This window comes from Euprymna scolopes, chromosome 21 (assembly GCF_053919585.1).
Source record: "Euprymna scolopes isolate OS-2025 chromosome 21, ASM5391958v1, whole genome shotgun sequence".
Classification (NCBI taxonomy): Eukaryota; Metazoa; Mollusca; class Cephalopoda; order Sepiida; family Sepiolidae; genus Euprymna; species Euprymna scolopes.
The window spans coordinates 902,932-924,234 of record NC_136502.1 but is presented as its reverse complement, the minus strand read 5'-3'; the positions used below and the strand labels follow the sequence as shown (position 1 = coordinate 924,234).

Here is a 21,303-nt window from a genome sequence, read left to right as displayed (position 1 = left end):
CATACCTTGATTTGATTCTACCATTAAGAGTAAAATTTAAAAATAATTTTTTTTTTATATCTGAAAAAGTCTTTATATTTTTGAATGAAGTCTCTTGATTTTTGAATAACCCTGTATTTCAAATCAGATCATTTTTTTCACAAAATTATTTAATTCAGGAACGATAAATCACATGAAGTTGTTTGAGTTTTCTGTCAACAAATAATTCTTCTTTAAAAAATTATTAAAAATTCAGGAAGCTGTTTAAGTATTTTGTTCAAAAATAATTTTTCTTTGGAAAATTATCAAATTCAGGAACCATCTCAATTATGTTAATAAATAATTTTTGCTTTTAAAAAAAAAATTCAAGAAACATTTGTTGCAATAGTCAGTGCAATAAATATCACTGAGTTGTCTTCTCTTGTCTGTGAATAAGCACTTGTCTTCAGATTGTTATTCAGTATAAATCTTTTTCAACAAATATCACGGTGAAATGTCTTTTCTTGTTTCTAAGTAATCGGGTGTCTCCCCATTGTATTCAATGTAAATCTCTTTGAACAAATATCATTTTACTACCAGCATTATTTAGTCATTATAACTTAGAATCCGACCTGGTCATAGAATTACACCCTTTCAGGAATCAATCTAGTTTGGGTTTGATTTATTTTGTTTCCATTCCACTAATCTTTAGTAGTTGGGTCAGGGTTTTGTGACTACTGCATGGAGTTCTGGCTGTTCAAACCTTCTCTAGCATTTGTTTCACCTAGGACTAAATGATTGGAGTGGACGAAGGGTGCCTGCTTTTGTTAAGTAGAGGAATAAGAGAAATGAGTACACAAAATTTGCCGAAATTAGATTTACAACCGATGTACATTTATTTACAGACATTGATACAAATGTAATGTGAAACAGTTTAATGCCGAAAAATGTATGAGAAAATATGACTTACGTGATTGTTTCGATAGTCATTTGCGTGAGTGTAAAACAGGAGAATCGTTTTGACGCATCTGCATGATTCCAGGTCCAAGAAAGCAGAGGAATGAGAACCAGATACAGAAGTCGGACGTATTGCCCCCTTGTGGCAAAGAATGGCATTGCCAGAATTAAAGGGCGATAATTATGATTTCCTTAAAGTCACCAGTTTGTGTTCATGTGTTTACTTGTATGTAGAATTCGATTCTCATAATATTCCCCCCTAGATAGCTGGAAGCTAAAGAAAATAAAATTGAAAAAACATGCAAATGTATATGGTCGACATCGGAATAGAAAAAAACTTAGAAGTATCAGGCTGCATATTTGCGTGAAAGTACTATGTGACAACCACTTCGAGTCGTAGGTGTAGATGTAGGTTCAGAGTCTGGGAGGTGTATGTTCAGTTCATTACGCAGTGTGGAAGCAGCATCTGAACCTAGCGTGATGATCGGATGACTGGTTCTAAATCTGAAAAACTGTCAGAAGGAAGATTAGAATCCTACGATCTTTCCGAGAAAGCAGGTTTAACGTGATCTATTGCGATAGTCACACTTACCGTTGTGATCAACAACAAAATATTTTCCAGAATATTCTAACACTAGATACGGTTCTTCGTAGAGTGGCTGCAAAGGTCTGCATATTGTGTCAATATGGATAAAAACGGACTTGCACGAATGGAGACCAGATGGCATATGTCAATGTTCATCTTGGGCCAAAAAAAAAAAAAAGCTGAGATCAACTTGACTGTTGCGTGCTTGCTGGGATGCATCAGGTCGTGAAAGTGACCAAAAATTTCCTTCTGACAAGAACGAAGCAAGTATGGTCTTGGATGTCCAACAGACATATGTCACCAGATTAGCTTGTCCGAACAAAGGGTCAGTCTTTTTCAACGGTATAGATTATTCCTGTTCGACTGCAATAAAGTTTAAGTCCATAGGTTTCTCAAGAGTGTTGAGATCGCAAAACTGGGAAAGTGTATCTGCCACAATATTTGTTTTGCCGGGTAAATATTGAATGTCAGCAGAATATTGCGTTACGAAGTCCATCTGTTGGACTTCTCTGGGTGTGTGTTTATCAGAAATGGTCGATCTAAGCGAAGCAATCAGTGGTTTGTAGTCTATAAAAATTGTGAATTGTCTCCCTTCCAACATGTAATGAAATGTTTTATTGCTAAGTACATGACGAGCAGATCTCTACTGAAGACATATTTTTGCTGAGTTGTACTTAGCTTAGAAAAGAAAGACAAAGGTTGTGTTTGACTGTTCACTACCTGATTGAGAACAGCACCAACAGCTACATCAGAAGCATCTGTCTAAAGAAAGAGCTTAGCTGTCTGGTCAGGGCTGATGTAAGAAAGTTTGGTGTAGATCACTAGAGCAGTTTTGGATGCGTGGAAAGATGAGTGCTTTGTCTGAGAGAGACAGGGTCTTATGCATGCAGAGTGAATGTGTGAGCTTGGACAGGTGATGCAAGCAGTTGGTAATGAAACCGCAGTAATAGTTCACAAGTCCGATGTAATTTACACAAGGAAGTAGGTATCGGAAAATTTGGTGTGCTTGGACTTTGGAAGGCAAGAGCGTAAGTTCAGATTTGTCTATCGGATGTCCGAGAAAATCCAGGGAATTGACACTGAACTAAGAAGGTTGTTTCTGTTGAGGTGGTTGACTACTTTATTTAATATGGATTCCAACAACTTACTCATGACACACAGGAGACTTATTGGTCTGTACTAAGAGGGAGATGACTTTTCACCTGAATTCTTAAATACAGGGCATACTGATGTTTTCCAGGGTGTTGGAAAGCACTTCTCCTTAAGGCAACACTTGAACAGTTTTGTAAGTATGGGAGCAAGTTCTGGTTGGAGCTTTTTCAGCACTATAACTGGAATGCCATCAGGGCCAGTTGCTTTATTGGAATCAAGATTCTTGATTAGCTTGACGACCTCACGCACAGATATTTGTATGTTGCATAGCGTGTTGTCTGTTATAGGAGGAAATACAGGGAGTTGATAGTCATTGTCGCATAGGGTAGAATTAGCTGCAAAGTTCTTGGCAAATAGTCTGGCCTTGTCTGATGCTGACGAGATGACCTCAGGTCCATTGATGATAGTTGGGATAGAACGCACGCTTCTGTTCAAGATCCTGTTTGCAATTTGCCAGAACTGGTGGAAACCAAGCCACTGCTCAGCTACTTTGGATTTAACAGACTGAGCATATAGATCTCTTGCATTTTTTATTACTCTTTTACAGTGGTTGCTGGCAGTCCTAAAAGCAGCTTTAGTCTCAGTACATCTATTACGTTGGTAGCTATGGAAAAAGTAATTTCTGTGCGCGATGGCAGCAGCACATTCAGGGGAGAATCATGACTGGCTGTTAGGTTTTTGTTGGAATTTTTGGGTGGTATGAATCAGTCTATGCCTACAATTAACCATTCGGTCAGGTCTGATACTATGGAGGACACATCTTTTTTAAACATGGAATGCAGAGGTAGGTCAGATATGAATGTACGGAAGCTATCCCAGTCAGCCATAGAGTATCCATATACAGTACGGGGGAGAGGTACATCTGAAGACTTATTACATTTCATTTTTATCTTCACTGCTACAACAGAGTGGTCAGAGGATCCCAGAGGAGATAGAACGGAACATGAACACAGCTGATGGGAAGTTGTGAGGAAAAGGTCTAGAAGGCTTGCATACTGACCGTTAGTATCGGGCACACGGGTGGGTTCGTGAATAATCTGAGTGGGGTCATAGGCAATGGCAAAGTCATGACAGAACCTCCCCTCGTCACCGCTTTTATTAGAGTGGGTCAGCCATTCCACATTATGGACATTGAAGTCACCGCAAATGTGAATGTTAGCCGAAGGATGAGCAGACAGGATGTGGTCAATTTTCTCAGATATGCTCTTAAAGATAGTAACCCCACTGTTGTGAGCATGATAGAGGGCAAATATAAATGAAGTGGTGTAAGCTAGTGCAACCCGAATGCATATATGAGGTAAATTACAATCTTCTCTGGAGATATCCCTACCACATGGAAAGCCATCTTTAATGTAGGCACGTATTCCATGCCCATGGCAATCTTGGGGGTCAGATTTAGATGTTAAGTTAGAGTATCCTTTAATTATGAATTCGTCTAGAGAAGTGGTTGGCCCTTTGCCAGTTTCACTTAGAAAGAATATGTCATGTTTCGTCTCCTGTAATTGTGTTTCAACCTCTGGAATGTTGGAGCGTAGACCCCAGATGTTGGAGAAAAAGACAAGAAATTTTTTTTTTTTTTTTTTTTGTGGCACATAAGGTAACAATTACCCAGTAGTATGGCATCGAGAGGCCCTACCAGAAACTACTGTATGGTCCAGAATCCATTCACCAAATGGCAATACAGCAACCCCGATACTTTGCACCTGCTGATAGGACAGCCTCCTTAGTGGTTAATCCAAGGTTTGGGTCCCTGACTTTCAGGCGGGTAACGTCAGCCCAGATAAAACGTTTACCTCCAGCACCCTTACTAGTAACATGACCACCACAAGGATAGACATAGAAACAGAAATTTTCCGACATCTCGGGCTACTCTTTACAAAGTACTACCGACCTGGAAAGCAGCTTTTTCTTCACCTTTTGTCAGAAAAATCATTCATTGGAAATGAGGACTGAAGGACAATAAACGGAGAAGCGAGAGTTACTGGAGTTGCCGATAACACATCCACATGCATTATCTACTCTCCATTGAAAAAAACAACAACTAAAATAAAAAAAATAAAAAAGGTGAGAAGGACTTATTAATATCTACTTAGTATATAAGTCCGTTGCCCCATTGCCGGCTTAGGATAGTACTTGAAGATAGTCTCCCCTCCCATATTAATGCATGGATACTTTTTGCCTTTATCTAGGTCGAGCTGGGATGTTAAACTGTTCCAGCTCCACTCCATAATAAATATGCTATAATGGAACTTTTATCAAATTGAAAAAGTCTGGTTATTTTTAACTCGTTTAAAAAGCTGGTTAAGTAATACCTTTAGGGTTATGTATTAACTTTAGCTAGAAGTAATGCATACTTAAGAAGAAAAAAAAAAATACAAAAAAGCCGCGTGTTTTTGAGTTCAGCTCATATGCCAATATAATTTGGGAAATGTTCAATTTCATGGGAGACGTTTTTTTTTTTTTTTTTTTTTTTCGTTTTAAATATAAGAAAAAATATAAGAAATATTGGTTAATAATAGTAGTATTGAAAGTTGAAAGGTTGTATTATGCCGAGATCCATCATATGTTGAAATTCTGAGTGGGCTGAAGCTAATTTCTCCAGGCACAATCTTCGAGGTTTGGTATGCATGGGAGAACCACGGGTTGTGATGTGATATCATACATGGTGTTTTGTGTTCTCCGTGTGGGAGGAAAAGGGTTGGGTGAGCTCAAGGAATTTTCTCAACAGTTCAGTGAAAACTGCATGTGATGGTGTTGCAGTGCATATGCTAGGTGTGTCACAGGAAAATATACCGCAGAGGACAGTAAGGGATGTCTTTGTGTCGGCTAAACAATGGTTTCTCAGGTTGATGGAAAGGTGGAAATGGCATAATAAATCAGCGCCAAGAATAAGTGTCTTAACACGACAGTACGTGATGATAATTGTCGGCGATGACTGCTACGTATTCCAGATCCTTGTCTCCCACGAAAATGGACAGTGTGTGAGATAATTGTTCTGGTAATTTGTCCAATGTTGCTGTAGGATATTATCTTCCAGGGTGTGTCTTCCAAGCAAACTTTTCATCCGCCTCAAAAGGTGGAAGGGTTTTCGGTCGCTGAAAAAACCTAGCTGTCTCTGATATGTCTGTTCATTCCAGTAAAGCTTGTTTAAACATATTGTCTCCGAGCGGTTCTTTAAAAATATCCTCACTGTCTTCTGCAATTTCTGCAGACAACAAGTCCACAACACAGAAGTACTTCTGGACTGAGGAAGTAATTTTTCTGTTTGCAAAAATAGCCTCCGTTTGCAAAAAAAAAAAAAAAACATTTATGGTTTCTGAGAGTTGAAAGGAGTCATTTTAAATTAAATTAGGCTCTCTACTGAGCTGGTAAACGGACTGCTTCTCAGTCATGTTAACCTTTATAGATCATTTTCTATTCGAGTTTTTTATTTTTGAGTTTTTTCTATTTATTTTAGAAAATGGTGTTTATTTATCTGGTTCTTTTGATTTAAAGTTTTTTTTATTTTAGTTTTACCAAATTTTATCTATGTCTCTTAAAATATCTTATTCTATTCTATGTCAACATATTCACCTACTTGCAACCATATATATATATATATATATATATATATATATATATATATATATATATATATATATATATAGTTATGGGCTGAGAGAAGCTAAGTTGGAGTGATCACCCCTGGTTAGAATCTTCGACACTAAAATGACACTTCACCCTACTTTCTTGTAACACAGAATAAAAAGAAAAGAAAAATATCTAAAGTGCGTCGGGTGCAGATTTGCGCCCTAGAATGACACGTTGTTATCTATGGTTCATGAATAACTCCTTTAACCTCGAACAATTCAAATGCAAAGCAAGAATGACAACACAAAATATGTATACTATCGGCAGTTCTTGGAAAGCGGATTTATATATACTTTTTTGTAAGGTTTTACTGTAGTTTTAGAAAGGCTTTTTCTTTTTTATTACTCTCTCACGTTCTCATCTTTTTTTTAAGATTGCGTGTATATACGCACGTCGGGCGTTCATCACATTATGGCGATTACCATAAATTTTAACGTTGTTTGAAAAGGGGTCAATATTTCGGCCGGTCTCCTTTTTGGGGTTCCTCCGAAATTAGAGAGAGAACAAGAGTGCTGAAAAAGAAAGGTTGAGGAAAAGAAAACATCGGGTTATAATTAAGTGCGACGAGACTTTAGGATTGATGATGTTTTATAAAGGTTTCCAAGATTTCGGAGTACAAAGAGGATAGTACTTTTTTTTTTTTTTTTTTTTTTGGTGATGTCTTTACCCAGGGAAACTGGTCAGTTGCGTGTTGATGCTTCTATCATCCCCCGCATGTCTGAGACAGATTTCTTCTTTGTATCTCCCTCCAAGGCAGTCCTCCATTCCGATTGGTTGAAACCTCTGGTTACATAGAGGAAAGGAAGGGAAAAGTAGAAGAGTAGGGCGAAAGAGAAATAAGGGAAGCATACCGTAGCAGCATCATAATAGTAGTTCACTACAAATGCTTGATATTTATATTTTGTTGTGATGGCACTTCAACAATTCAGTCATTCGTTATCACTATTATTATACTGTTGTGTATCCTATTAGAGGGTTTTTTTTGGGGGGGGGAGTTATATTCTTTGGAAGAATCCTATTTCTTTGATGTAGGATAGGATTTTTCTGGGGGTTTTTTTTTTCAAAGATTTTATTAAGATCTTTTTCTTTGTAATGTTTTTCTCTTATTTTTTAGAGGTTTATGCATTCGGTTAGCAGGTGTTTTATAGTGAGTGGTGTTTGGCAGGGAATACATTATGGTTGCATTTCTCCTTTTCGAAGGTAGGAATGTGTTAGGTGTGTATGACCTATTCTCAGTTTGGTTAGGATGACATTTTGTTTTCTGTTGTTTGTTTTTTGATTTTCCTATTTTGTTATTTTTTTGCATGATTTTGAAGAGTTTGTTGTTTGGGAAATTATTCCAGTAGTTTTGCCATTTATTTTGGATGTATATGCTGGTATTTCTTTAAATGTCTGTGTACGGAATTTTGAAGGTGGGGTCGATAGGTTGGTTGTGAGCTGACTTTGCTGCTGTGTCAGCTAGTTTGTTGCCCTGTATGTCAATGTGGCTGGGTACCCAACAGTATGATTTCATTTTTATTCTTTAGTTGCTGGAGGTTCGTGAGTAAGTTTGCAATTAGAGGGTTATTTGTTTTTATTTATTTTTTTATTTTTTATTAATTTTTGATTGCTATGATGGCAAATTGAGAATCGGTAAAGATGAACTTTGAGACTTTATTTTCTTTGACTAGGTCTATGGCCAGATTTATAGCATTGATTTCTGCACTGAAGATTGAGCAACATTTTGGGAGGCACTTTGTTATTTTGCTTTTTAATTATGGCTGCACTAGTTGTTGTTTTGTTTGGATCTGTCTGGATGAGTTTTTTTTAATTTTTTATTATTTACTTAAGTCTATTATCAGCTTTATGATTTTCCAGAATAGTTTTATGGATTTGGTTTGTTGGTATATTAGCTTCCTTGCAGATTGGTTTCATTCTTAGTCCGAAGGTTTTTATTGCATTTTCATTTTGGTTGAAAAAACTTTTACAATTTGGTTTCAGGGTGCTGTTATGTGCAGGATTGGTAGGATTTGCAATTAATTTAGTGTAGTATCTTAGAGCTAGGTTGAGGCATCTAAGATCTGGAGGGTTTTTTTTTTTTTTTGTGCTTCTGCATAAAGACTTCCCACAGGAGAGGTTTGAAAAGCTCCTAGTGATAACCTTAGTCCAGAGTGCTATACTGGGTTAAGTGCTTTCAAATATGATTTTCTGGCAAATTGATATACGTAGCAGCTGTCGTCTAGCTTGGATCTGATTTGTGTTCTGTGTATTTTGAGCCGAGTTTCTTTGTCGGCTTCTCAGTCTGTATGGACTAGGACTCACAGAACTTGTGATTTACTACATTTATTTTTTATTTAGTTAATGCGTGATTTGAAAGTTAGTTTTTGGTCAAAGACAGTTCCTAGATATTTATATTTATTCACGAAAGGGATTTTTTCCCCGTTCGATTTGTAGAGATGGATCATTGTGGAGTTTTTGTTTATTGCAGAAGTGAATGCATTTGGATTTGGTTTTTGAGAATTTAAAGCCATTTACAATTGCCCATTTATTGATTTTATTTATATTGTGTTGAAGTTTTCTTTCTAAGGTGTGGATGTATTTGGATGCATAGCTGATAGAGCAATCATCCACATATAGGGAGCTGTATATATCAGGGGAGAGTTCTTTTATTATATCGTTGATTTTGAGGGTAGTTGATAAAATGCTGCCTTGAGGTACACCTTGATTTTGGGGGGTCTGACAAAGTTGGTCCTATGCAGACTTTAAAGGTTCTATCTGTTAGAAAGTTTTGGATGAAAGTTTTGGTAATCAGCCGTTCAATCCTGATTGTATTTACTTATCCACCTCCTTTTTTTATTTATCTTTTGCCGACCTTCCCCCTCTTTAAACAATATTCACATGCTTCTTTAACATCTAATTACAATGGAATGGATTTTCCTACACTCTTCAATACAAGACTCGGCTATTTCATTTTTTTTTTATCTCTGAATATTTTTTAAAGAGATTCCAAAGATTACTAACACTTCATAGATTTACCAATCGCCAAACCTTGTATTCTCACTGGATATCTGCAACCAAAATTATTGAATATTGCTGAGTATTTTTTTTTCATTTTCTTGTAAACTTTTATTTTTTTTCAAAGACTCTTTTTCTACTTTTTTTTTTTTCTTCAAAAACTCTTTTTCTACTTTTTTTTTTTCTTCAAAAACTCTTTTTCTACTTTTTTTTTTTTCTTCAAAAACTCTTTTTCTACTTTTTTTTTTTCTTCAAAAACTCTTTTTCTACTTTTTTTTTTTCTTCAAAAACTTTTTCTACTTTTTTTTTTTCTTCAAAAACTCTTTTTCTACTTTTTTTTTTTTCTTCAAAAACTCTTTTTCTACTTTTTTTTTTCTTCAAAAATTCTTTTTCTACTTTTTTTTTTTTCTTCAAAAACTCTTTTTCTACTTTTTTTTTTTTCTTCAAAAACTCTTTTTCTACTTTTTTTTTTTCTTCAAAAACTCTTTTTCTACTTTTTTTTTTTTCTTCAAAAACTCTTTTTCTACTTTTTTTTTTTTCTTCAAAAACTCTTTTTCTACTTTTTTTTTTTTCTTCAAAAACTCTTTTTCTACTTTTTTTTTTTTCTTCAAAAACTCTTTTTCTACTTTTTTTTTTTTCTTCAAAAACTCTTTTTCTACTTTTTTTTTTTTCTTCAAAAACTCTTTTTCTACTGTATTTTCTTTCAAAAACTCTTTTTCTGCTGTCGGAATATGCCTGCCTGAAGCAGTTGTTTACAGATCTTTAGAAATTCTTCCTCCATGTTTGTTTGAGTGGGTAGCTTTGGTTTTACATGAATGATGTACGCTTTATGAAGGTCAGCAACGAACCGATGGTATTACATCCGTCACTGCGTCGCGAAGGGCTTGTAGTCATATGATTTTTTTTGTAGTTGCTTTCTGGTACCGCGGTATGTGGGCCTGTTGTTACTTTTAAGGTTTCTAGTAAATTCGTGATATCCACCTGCAGTTCGTGTATTGTTCCCTCGTCAGGTCAGGAGGGGTTGGTTCTTAGTTGTAGAAGGAGCGTCTTTTGTTGTTTCAACAAGTTGAGGAGTTCTACATGTGTGAGTCCTGAATAATCCATATTTTCATGTTGCACGCACTGACTCTAGTGTTATAATTTTGCGTCTGGTAGTAAGAATTGAAGAAACACAGGCGAATTGTTTAAGATGTATTTATTTCAAAGAATAATGTGAGGAATTATTGCAGTATTCTGCTTTGTTGTGTCGGTTTTTTTAAATGCTGCCTTGAAATGCACATGTGTATGTAAAAATAAAGAAATAACTGCAATGGCGGCCGATAATTAGGTTAACCGTAACCAACATTTTACCTTACATGGCCTTACACGAATGCACTATTTATTTTTAAAATTTAATTTTAATTGTATTCCTTGTGGATCCCGAGTTGGAATATACTACCAAATAGACCAATAGGATTTTTTAAAATTATTACATTTTCGTGTCTTGGAATTGCTCTACCAGCTTTCTTTGAAATATTTTGGCTGCCGAGTTTGAACTAAGCATTGTCAACCGAAACATGTTTGGAATGTAGTCAAATTGTTGTAGGCTTCATAAAGTTCAACGTGCTAATATCTTGAAGATAGGTCTGCCTTGGTGAATATCTTTGCATCCCTCATGTGGAGGGTATCTTTGTGGATAGGCATGATGCAGTGTTCTCACATGATTGCTTTGTTGAGTTCATGAGGGTCCGGGCATATTCTTGTGAGGACTATTTGGCTGACCCAAGAGCAGGTTTCTTCACTGGCTCAATGACCCCCAGTTTTGTCAGTCTGTCCAGTTCCTTATGTTCTGGTCGTACTTCCACAGGTGTCCTCCTGTGGGCATTATAACTGAAATATCACCTGGCTTAAGTTGTAGGGCTGAAACTCCGGGTAGCTTTCCCAATTTTTCATCAAACACTTCTCGATAGTTCTTGTCTATGTTAACAGCTGTGACACTGGAAATTCTACTGTTTTATCTCTTTTATGATGAGTTTTTACTAATTCTATTTTCAATGGATTTGGGGATGTGCTTAATGATATGTTTTGCGTGGTTGGATAAAGGGTGTATATATATAAGGGATTGGTACTGTTTTTAGTATAAGGTTCATATGTATTGTTTGCTAAGTTGAAAGTAACATCAAGGACGATTACAGTTTTTATATTAGATTTGATTTCAATTTTTTGATTAATTCTTTTCATTTCTTTCATTTAGACTTTTTTGTTTTTTCGCATTTGGGGTCATCGGAGTTCTCAACAATTAGCAGTCCATCGTCCCTATTGAGTCCTATATTTTTAGTATTGATTGTTCTTGTTGTATAAAATAAAAAGGCCTACTGCTGAATTCAAAGAGCCCATTGAGAGATCAAAAGATCTGGCTTGATTCCTTTTGGTCCACTACTGGCCCTGGCTAATAAGAAGTTTCCCTACATCTTTTGATAATGTCTATTTCATTTGGCTGTATATCAGAGAGGAGAGGTACAAATTTTAGGGCTTCATCAAAGAGGTCTTGTGAGATGGAGGGGTAATAGCTCTCAATATCAAATTGAATGAAAGCAGCTTTTTTTTTGTGAATCATTTAATAGTACCCTTAGTATTAATCCACTGATTTAAGTTATAGATGTTTTTGATTTGTAAGTTTATTCTAAGATTACTAATTTTACCTATTTCAGGTCTTGATAAAGAATAATTGATAATAAAATAAAAAAAATAATTGTGGGGTTCATAAGTCTTTTTGTGGTTTGGTATTGAAACCCAGTTTATGGTCCTTAAGCAAAATATAAGCTTCTTTTCATGCAGTTTTCCTACTAATAATGGCAAGCAATCTACGAAAGATTAATGCAAGCAACAGTAAACGTAGTCACTAGTTTTGTCTTCTCTGCGCCAGCCTCTCGAACCAAAGATTCTCAAGTCCTTCACCACCCTTACTCAAGGCACACTTCCATGCTGGTCTATCTTTGGCTAGCTCCTCCCACACATTCACATCGATGCCAAGAACGATCAGATCCCGTTTGGCCACGTCTTTAAAGCGCAGCACCAGGCGACCACGGCTTCTTGATCCATTTGCCAGTTTGCTGTAGAGGATATCCTTAGGGAGACGGCCATCGGGCATTCTGCGCAGGTGTCCAAGCCAATGCGATCATCTCATCTTGAGTGTCTGGAACAAGGAGCAGCTGCCGGCAAGTCTTAGCACCTCTTTGTTGGTGATTCTATCCCACCAATTGATGCCCATGATATGTCGCAAGCATCGGAGATGGTAGACGTTAAGTCTTTTCTCGTAACAAGCATACGTTGTCCAAGTTTCTGCAAAATTGACCTCATGCAAATCTTTAAATTGTTCCCTCAAACTCAACAAATAGTCTTGATACCAAAGCTCACGGAACCTAGTTAACGTAGAATCCCACGTTTCGATGGATTTTACTACATTTAATCTTGAAGTAGGGTCAGATTTCCAAACATTCTGGTCATCTAATTTCAGTACAAGACCCAAATTGGCATTAGGACGAAGAAAACAGTTGGGGTTATTTCGAGGTCTGAATCCGAAGAAACCTGTAAGTGAGAGGTCTTTGATTTATGCCACTTTGAGCATCCAAAATTATAGTAAGGAGATCAAAATATTTAATTTGAGATCGCTCAATTGTTTTATACAAACAAGATTTAATGATTCTGATCATACATTCCCATGTGCTCCCTACCCAAGCAGCATATAAAGGTATTCTGATGTCCTTAATATTATACTCTTGGAAGTGTTCATTAAATTCAGAGGAGGCAAAAACTTCCTCTATAAGATTACAACCAGCTATAAAGGATCTGGCATTATCGCTGTAAATATGAGATGGGATTCCATGCATATTTGTAAATCTTATCAGAGCCAGGATAAACGAGTGAGTGCTCATATCTTTAACTAATTCTATGTGTACTGCTCTAATGTTTAGGCAAGTAAATATAAGCATATACATTTTACTAACACCTTCACCTTTCACCCAAATGTGTCCCGTATAGTCAATCCCAGTGTGTAAAAATGGTTTAGTGAGATTCGCACAATGTTTGGGAAGATTTGTAACCTTAGGATACTTAAACGCAAGGCTATTAAATTTTTGGCACAAGATGCACTTTGAAAGTACTTTTTGATGGCTTGTCTCGCCTTGGATATCCAAAACCCTGAAAGGCGGATTTTAGTTAGGGTTGATTGAATTCTCAGATGTTTACATCTTTTGTGAAATTCTATGATGATAAGTTTGGTTAAATCATGATCCTTAGCCAATAAGACAGGATTGATAACTTCATAATCATAAGTAGTGATTTTACCTATTCTACCTTTAGTTCTGATGATTCCACTTTCATCTATGAATAAATTTAAATTTTTTTACTAATTCAGGTACTTCTTTACCTTGAGGAGATTGCAGGTAAGCAAGTTCTGTAGGAAAGCTTTGTTGTTGCATTACCTTAAGTAAATAAATTTTAGCGCAGTTGCTAGGATGTAGGTCTACATGTTTGATTTTATTTCTAACTTTACATATGTTGGTAGTAACATTAAGTAATCTATTGAAATCTGAGTATCTACCAAAGAGTATCACCGGTTGAGGCTCAACGTTAGCTACAGTGTAATTTAATGACGTAGACTGTACAATAGATTTATTCTTTAAGCTTAGGCACTGAAGTTTACTTGATGGCCATTCTATGGGACTTTTACTAAGCCATTCAGGACCCGAAGTCCATCGGTTTAGATTCTGCTGAAATTTTTCAAAGGTTATTCCCCTTGTGAGCAAGTCGGCAGGATTTTAGTCTGTAGGAATGTATCTAAATTTTACAGTTAACGATCTTTTTTCTTTTCGTTCCTCAGTCATTTGTTGGATGTCTTTTAGTCTGTTTCTTACAAACAGGTTTTTAGTTTTGATGTTGTCAGACAAAAGCCATGACAACACAACCTGTGCATCCACTGATATAACGACATCTCTGATCTCGATTTGGGAGTAGGCTTTTAACAGAGGCAGTAAACACTTGATGGCCAAAAACACAGCTAACAATTCAAGCGAAGGTAAACTTTTGGGCTTCATAGGAGCCACCTTAGCTTTGGAAAATAACAAATGGGACTTGCCATTTTGTGCACTATAAACTGCAAACCCATATGCCCCTTTAGAGGCATCACAAAATATTAAAAAATCGGCTGGGTTGGCTTCACTGATTACAAATCTAGGAAACTGCAGTGAATCCAGCTTGGAAAGGTCCCGTAATAAAGCAGACCATAAAGCCTGGTATTCTTTGGGCACAACATCATCCCAGTCTAATTTTTGAGACCACAAATCTCAAGAGCATTTTGCCCCTGATAGTAACAGGTAGACACAGAGATAGTGGGTCGAAAACCCTTGCAGTTTGAGTTAAAATACCTCTTTTAGTGGTAACTTGCTGATCAATAGATGACCTAGAAATTTGAAGTGTATCCTCTAATGTGGAATACTTGTAGCCTAAAACTTTCTCTAATTCACAGCCATGTTCTGCGAGTTTCTGATCTTTTATCATTAAGGTTTTAAGTTCCTCACAATTCGTATTCCATGATCTAAGATTAAAATGACCTCTTTCCATACAATGATTGGCCGTTGTGTAGAGGTCTGATAACATTTTAACAGCGTTACTTGTTTTAATCAGGTTATCCACATAGAAATTTTTCTTCAACATGTCAGAGCAGTCATCAGCAGGAAACATTCGGGCATGGTGTTTTATTATGAAATTCAAAATGAAGGGACTGGCGTTAAACCCCAAAATAATATTTGTTAGATCTAAAACAAACCAGTCTATTCCCTCCCTTCATAAAAAATAATAGTGGTATATCTAAAACAAACCAGTCTATTCCCTTCCTTTATAAAAAAATAAAACCTGTTACAGTCTTCGAGAGATCCGATTTTGATCATAAGGAAAGCCTTACGAATGTCTGCTAACATCACATATTTGTTAGATCTAAATAATAATAGTAATTCCAGCATATCTCCCATTAAATTTATGCCAGGATAAGCTGCTTCATTTTAAGAATATTTACCATTGGTCTTCAGAGAGCAGTTAAAGACAGGTCTAATCTTAGTAGTAGATTGTTCATCCATCTTGAAAACAGGCCTATAGGGTATCGAAACGTATTTTGAAATTCTCAGGGGCTACCTCAAAACGTTCGATGATACCCTCCTGCTCCTGCTGATGAAATATCTCAGCATAGTCATCGAGTAATTTTTGTTGCTCGAGCTTGTTTACTACTCTGTTTAGCACTGAAAGTGCAATTCTGTGATTGGAAGGTACAGACTTGATTTTGTCATCATGCCAGGGGAGTTTTACATGATATGCATTATTTTTAAATTCTATGGAATTTTCAAATTCCATAATTTTACTCTTGTCATAATTACAAGTAGTCTCGTCTTCCGATGATATACCTAGAGAATCTACATCAAACATTTTCTCTAAATTTCTTTCTACTTGACTTTCATCAAATATTTCGGCAAGGGGATCAGGGTAGCTCTTTATCGGGTTCATTACAAAATTTACACTAGTGTCTGAGCACGTAGAGCAGGGGTCTCAAACTCAATTTAGCTGAGGGCCGTTGGAGGCTGAGGCTGGGTGAGGCTGGGCTGCATCAGGTTTTCCACAAGAAAAAACTAAAAAAAATTCTAATCTTCTCAAATGTCTTTATTTTTATTTTTTAACACAAAATAAGATGAAAAAAATCAATAAACAAATAAGAAAATAAATAAGAAGTGAATAAAATCAATCAATCAATCAATCAATCAATCAGTAATGAATAAATAAATAAAAATTAGGATTGAAACGTCTGTATTAACAGTTCTTTAACCTTCTTCTGAACATGAGTGGAACATTTGAGAACATGTACTTATCTTCTGAACGTGGCTTCTCTTGCCTACATCTTGCTGCTGGAGACCTGGCAGCGCTTCCTCTCGCAGAGCTGAGCCACATTTGGCTTGAGGGAGGAGGCAGTTGAGACCCTTAGTATGGCTTGAAGATGATCATCAGTAACTCTGGACCTGTACTTGGACTTATTGAAGTTCAAGGTGGAAAAGAGCTTTTCGCACAAGTATGTGCTCCCAAAAAGGCACATGGTCCGCTTGAACATTCGGGAAAGCTCAGGGAAGCTGGGGGTCAATTCTCTCAAAAATTGCCCAAGCATTCCTATTCATCTCCCTGAACTTTGCTTTCAGTTCAGAGTTGCACTGCAGGTCAATGAGCTCTATTTGAAGCACAGGTGGGGCATCTTGCACATCAAAGGAAAAGGGGTCCGCAAACATTTGAAATGTGGCTTTGTGCATCTTGAAGTCTGCAAATCTGTGATCAAATTCCTCCTGAAGCTTCAAAATGGCATCAACATACTTCTGGCCACTGAATGGTGTGCCTGCATCTACAAGTGCCTTGCATGTTGGGAAATGGCACAGGTTTTTCTGAGAAAGCTGGGCTTTCCATAACATAAGCTTTGTGGAGAATGCTATAATGTTGTAATATGCAGCACTGACAAGTTTCCCCTGGCCTTGTAACTTCTTGTTCAGTGCATTAAGCTCATGTGTGATATCAACAAGAAAAGCCAAGTCCATGAGCCATTTGGGATCACTTAGCACAGGAACAGCCACTTCATCTTTCTCCATGAAGGCTTTCACTTCTTCTCTCAGCTCGAAAAATCTCCTCAATACTTTCCCCTGCTGAGCCAACATACCTCGGTGAAGTAAAGCACATCCCCATATTCTGACTCCATTTCCTCTAAAAAAGCACGGAACCTTCGGTGCTTTAAGCCCTTGGATCTGATTTGGTTGATGCATTTCACAACCACATACATCACATTGTCAAACTTGAGGCATTTGCTGCAAAGGGCCTGCTGATGGATAATGCAGTGCAGAGCAATGGCCTCCTCCGCACCCTCCTCTTCCAGTTTTTTTTTTAACAAGTGCCACCAGTCCATTTTTCCTCCCTGTCATTGATGGGGCTCCATCTGTAGTAATTCCAACAAACCTCTTCCATGGCAAACCGGCATTCTCAATGGCATCACACAGCTGGTGAAATATCTCCTGAGCAGTGGTCTGGTCGTGCATTGGAAGTACTGTGAGCAACTCCTCCATCACTTCAAAATTGTCATCCACACCACGGACATAAATTGCGAGCTGGGCAGTATCGGTGATGTCTGTGGTCTCATCAAGAGCGACTGCGTATGCACTGAAACATTTGGCTTTCTCACATAGTTGATCATAAATGTCACTTGACAGGTCAGAAATGCGCTCTGCCACAGTGTTGGCAGAAAGGCTTATGTTGCTAAACTGACCTTTCTTTTCTGGACAGACAATACTTGCAGCTTGTAGTATACACTTTTTGACAAATTCACCTTCTGTGAATGGCTTTCCCGCCTTAGCAATCATCTCACTAACCACGTAGCTTGCTTCGATTGCTGCATTATTCTCTTTGGTAGCCTTCTTGAAGAAATCTTGTTGCCTCAGTAGACATGTTTTAAGATTGGCAACCCGGTTGGCTCTCTCATCTCACTGGTATTTTGCATACTCCTCAGCATGTCGAGTTGTGTAATCTTGCTTCAAACAAACAGTACAACTTAAAAATATAAGAGAATCGTAATGAAAGAATCATAAATCTAAGGCATTTTTTAACGATGCAATTCTGATTCTGATAACCCCCAAAATACACGATTCTTACGATTAACGATTCTGAATAATCGTCCCACCACTAGTTGTAATTACTGAAGGCACTTTAAAAATTGCTATCCAATCCTGCAGTATAATTCTGGCTATTGTTGTGACTGAGGTGTCTTTGACTGCTATGTAACCCCTACAGGGTCGGAACAGATGCACAGGCTTGAAAGAAAGGTGAAACTGACTCCAATTCCTATAGCATCACTTTTTGTCTCCGTCCAGTGGTAGTTGTGCCCGTCGCCGTGGTTCGCTTACTTGTCTCCAATATTGGTTCGGCTTCCAAATTGTCAACAGGGCCGATATGAAAATAGACTGCACTTCCAAGCAACAACGTTTTCCAAACAAACAAAAGAAATGAAGGATTAACTTTTTCATAACGTAAAATAATTATTGCGTTAAATCTTACAAGTAGTATGTACACAATGCGTTGGTCACTTATACAAACTCTAGGGGCTGGCATTCGTTCGCTAACAAAGTTCTTCGTCTCTTATCGTCAGTTTACACTTGAGAAAAAGATCAACTTAGAAAAGAAAACCAAGGCACGTCTCAACCAGGTTGCAATAGGAGGGAGGGTACCGAAGATGCGTGGCAGTGTGTGTACTCTCTGCTTCAGATGTCTCCGTTATATTGGAATCGGTTGGTTTTAACGCCACCTTCTCGATACAGGTCCCAAACGGTCACCAGCCAATCGGAGCTGACCCTTTCGTTGGGTCCAGTAAGTTCCGTTTGCCAAAGGTGGGGGATGGTCCAAATATTTCCCATTGAACTCTGAATGCCCTGATGCAGAAGAAAAAAAATAGAAATAAAAAAAACGACCTTTAAAATTATCAAAGAGAAAAAAAGGGGTTTTGGTTTTAACAAGCCCCCTTTTTCTCCCTATTTGAATTCGTCAACAGCCATGACAAAACTGGATTCTTATTTCGGTAAAAGCAATAAATATTCATGCCCTCATGTCAGGAATGGAACTGAACCATGGGTGGAAAAATCCATCGTTATTCAGAATGCCAATGACAAACGTAACCGTCGCAGGAAAGACAACCGTCTGCGGATCTATATTTAACAACTCATCGTACGCAAATGAGGACAATCACGATCACGGCAACACGGCTGACGGTAGCTTAAACGTATGCACGATGGGTAGTTTCGACACGCCTAGCCTTAGCGAGGACCTGAAGATATGGCAAAGAGGAGACAAACGTAAAGTGGTACACACGGATGTATCCGAAGACTATAACTTACTAGAAGTAAGCAACATAAACAGCAACTACACACCAGTCACCAGATACAATCCATTAGGGGAGGAAAGCAAAGACAACCCGTGGTTCCAAATACCGGGTACATATTGCGTGGCAAACAGAACTTTATTGAACTATCAATTGCACACAACAGAGGACCCACCAAAGAACGTATACATCAACCTACCAATGTTGAACCGACCTAACGATAAAAACGACAGCATATACGCAGAATTTAAAATTGATTACGATGCAACGGTCACAGCATACTACGATCAATACGAACATCCGCAACAAATAATAACACAATGCAAGGACGCAGGAACATCTGGATCCGGAGACGCGAATTGGGAACAACACACCATAACCCAACCCGGACGACATCTCCACGGTAACGCTATAAAACAGTGCCTACATTCCAGAACAACAAGTACCACGTACACGTCAAACCCATTCAGTCGGATAATCCCCTACTGCAACATATGTTGAAACTCGTCTTTTACAATGTTGTATTTATCCAGTTTCAAAGTTTGGGGGTGCCGTAGACAGGCTGTTGTTTTGATGTAGTGCTTGGCATTATGCTTTATGGTGTTTGTGTTTTTAAATGGTTGGGAGAGCTGTGGATATTTTCGTAGTAGCTGGCAAATATACGTCCTCGGGTAAAGCAGAACTGATTCCAGTAGATTGATAAATCGAGGTGATTCCTCTTATCGAAATCTTGGTTTGATTGTCTGTTAATGTGTGATTGGTCAAGTCCAGAGACAGGTTGCATCTGGCTAAAAAATCTGCTCCCAGTATCAACGGTGTTACACTGGCTATGGTAAAAAATTTCACAAAAAATTCTGTCACATGCCGAGATTTATATTCAAAGATCTCTAACGTATTCTAAATTAATTTAACTATAAGTACGCTAATGGTTGTTGTATATTGGAGATTTAGGCACAAAGGAGAAGAGGAAAGAAAAATAAATAATAAATAATAATTAAAAAAATAAATGAAATAACGTCGCAGCAAACCGAGAAGTTACATATAAACACGGTGACAAGTAGGTTTGTCCCTGATGAAATAAATACCATTCCTGAAAACATGACACTCCCCGTCTGAGATTACAAATCTCACAATGTCTATCTTGTAGGCTAGCTTAATATAGTTTGATTTGGCATTTATTGGCAAGTCTTTTGAAAGTGGGAAAGTGTGGGAATGTCAGAAGTGGACAGGAATGTGAAATAAATCAGGTAGCAATAATGGTAATACCTCAATGAGAGGGACACAGATAGGATAAAGTGTGACAACTGATACAAGGGTCTCAGAGTTGTAGAAAATGGGGGGGCATTAATTTTTTTTGTTTTTTTTTACTTGTTAGATGTTTTGTGAGCAGGGGGAGGGGTAGATGGGGGGAGGAGAAGCACAGTCTCTGTCACAGGTCTAAGAAACAATTTGATAGTCTTTTTTGCAAACCTTTACCTCCATCTGTCGGACCCAACCATCCTTGCTAGGGATAACTCGGGTAATTAGTCCCAAAGGCCATTCGTTCCTCTTAGCATCCTTGTCCTTTATGAGGACTAAACTACCAGGCTCCAAATTTGGAACTTGTGAAGTCTATTTACTTCGAGTTTGTAAAAGGGGCAGATACTGGTTTTCCCATCGATGCCAAAATGTTTGCGCTAAGTGTTGGATGTGTCTCCTTGTCGTCTGGCTGAGTCTTTTAACTTAAAGTTTCCAGGGGGGTTAGGGTTAGATGGATCCCATTTTCTGGGTGAGGAGTGTGGTAGGTGTTAGCAGAATAGGATCCTCTGAGTCCGAAGAAACTGGGACCAGTGCCCTGTTGTTGATAATAGCAGTAACCTCAGCCATAAAGGTGGTGAGAACTTCATGGGTTAGTCTGGTGCTCCCGTGTTGCAGCAGCATAGAATTTAGGATTTTTTTGGTTATCCCTATCATTCTCTCTTGCTGTGGGCTAAGCCTCCTCTAGTTCGTCGTAATGTGATGGGCCAAGGCCCAAACACAGCAAGGCCCATATTAGTGAAGGGAGGTTCAAACGAAAGGTGGTCCTCTGGTAGCTCAGCCATCTTTTGGATCTTCACAGGTCCAC

At 37.7% G+C, this 21,303-nt stretch overlaps 2 protein-coding genes across 2 annotated transcripts; both read right to left on the bottom strand.

Moving 5' to 3' along the window:
• Positions 1-16,416: 16,416 nt before the first annotated feature.
• On the bottom strand, positions 16,417-17,100 carry LOC145243048 (general transcription factor II-I repeat domain-containing protein 2-like). The gene has a single exon (XM_080106155.1). It carries the CDS (start codon positions 17,098-17,100, stop codon positions 16,417-16,419), a length of 684 nt encoding a protein of 227 aa, XP_079962281.1.
• Positions 17,101-17,124: 24 nt separating this feature from the next.
• LOC145243047 (general transcription factor II-I repeat domain-containing protein 2-like) lies at positions 17,125-17,691 on the bottom strand. Its single transcript, XM_080106154.1, has one exon. It carries the CDS (start codon positions 17,689-17,691, stop codon positions 17,125-17,127), a length of 567 nt encoding a protein of 188 aa, XP_079962280.1.
• Positions 17,692-21,303: the final 3,612 nt, after the last annotated feature.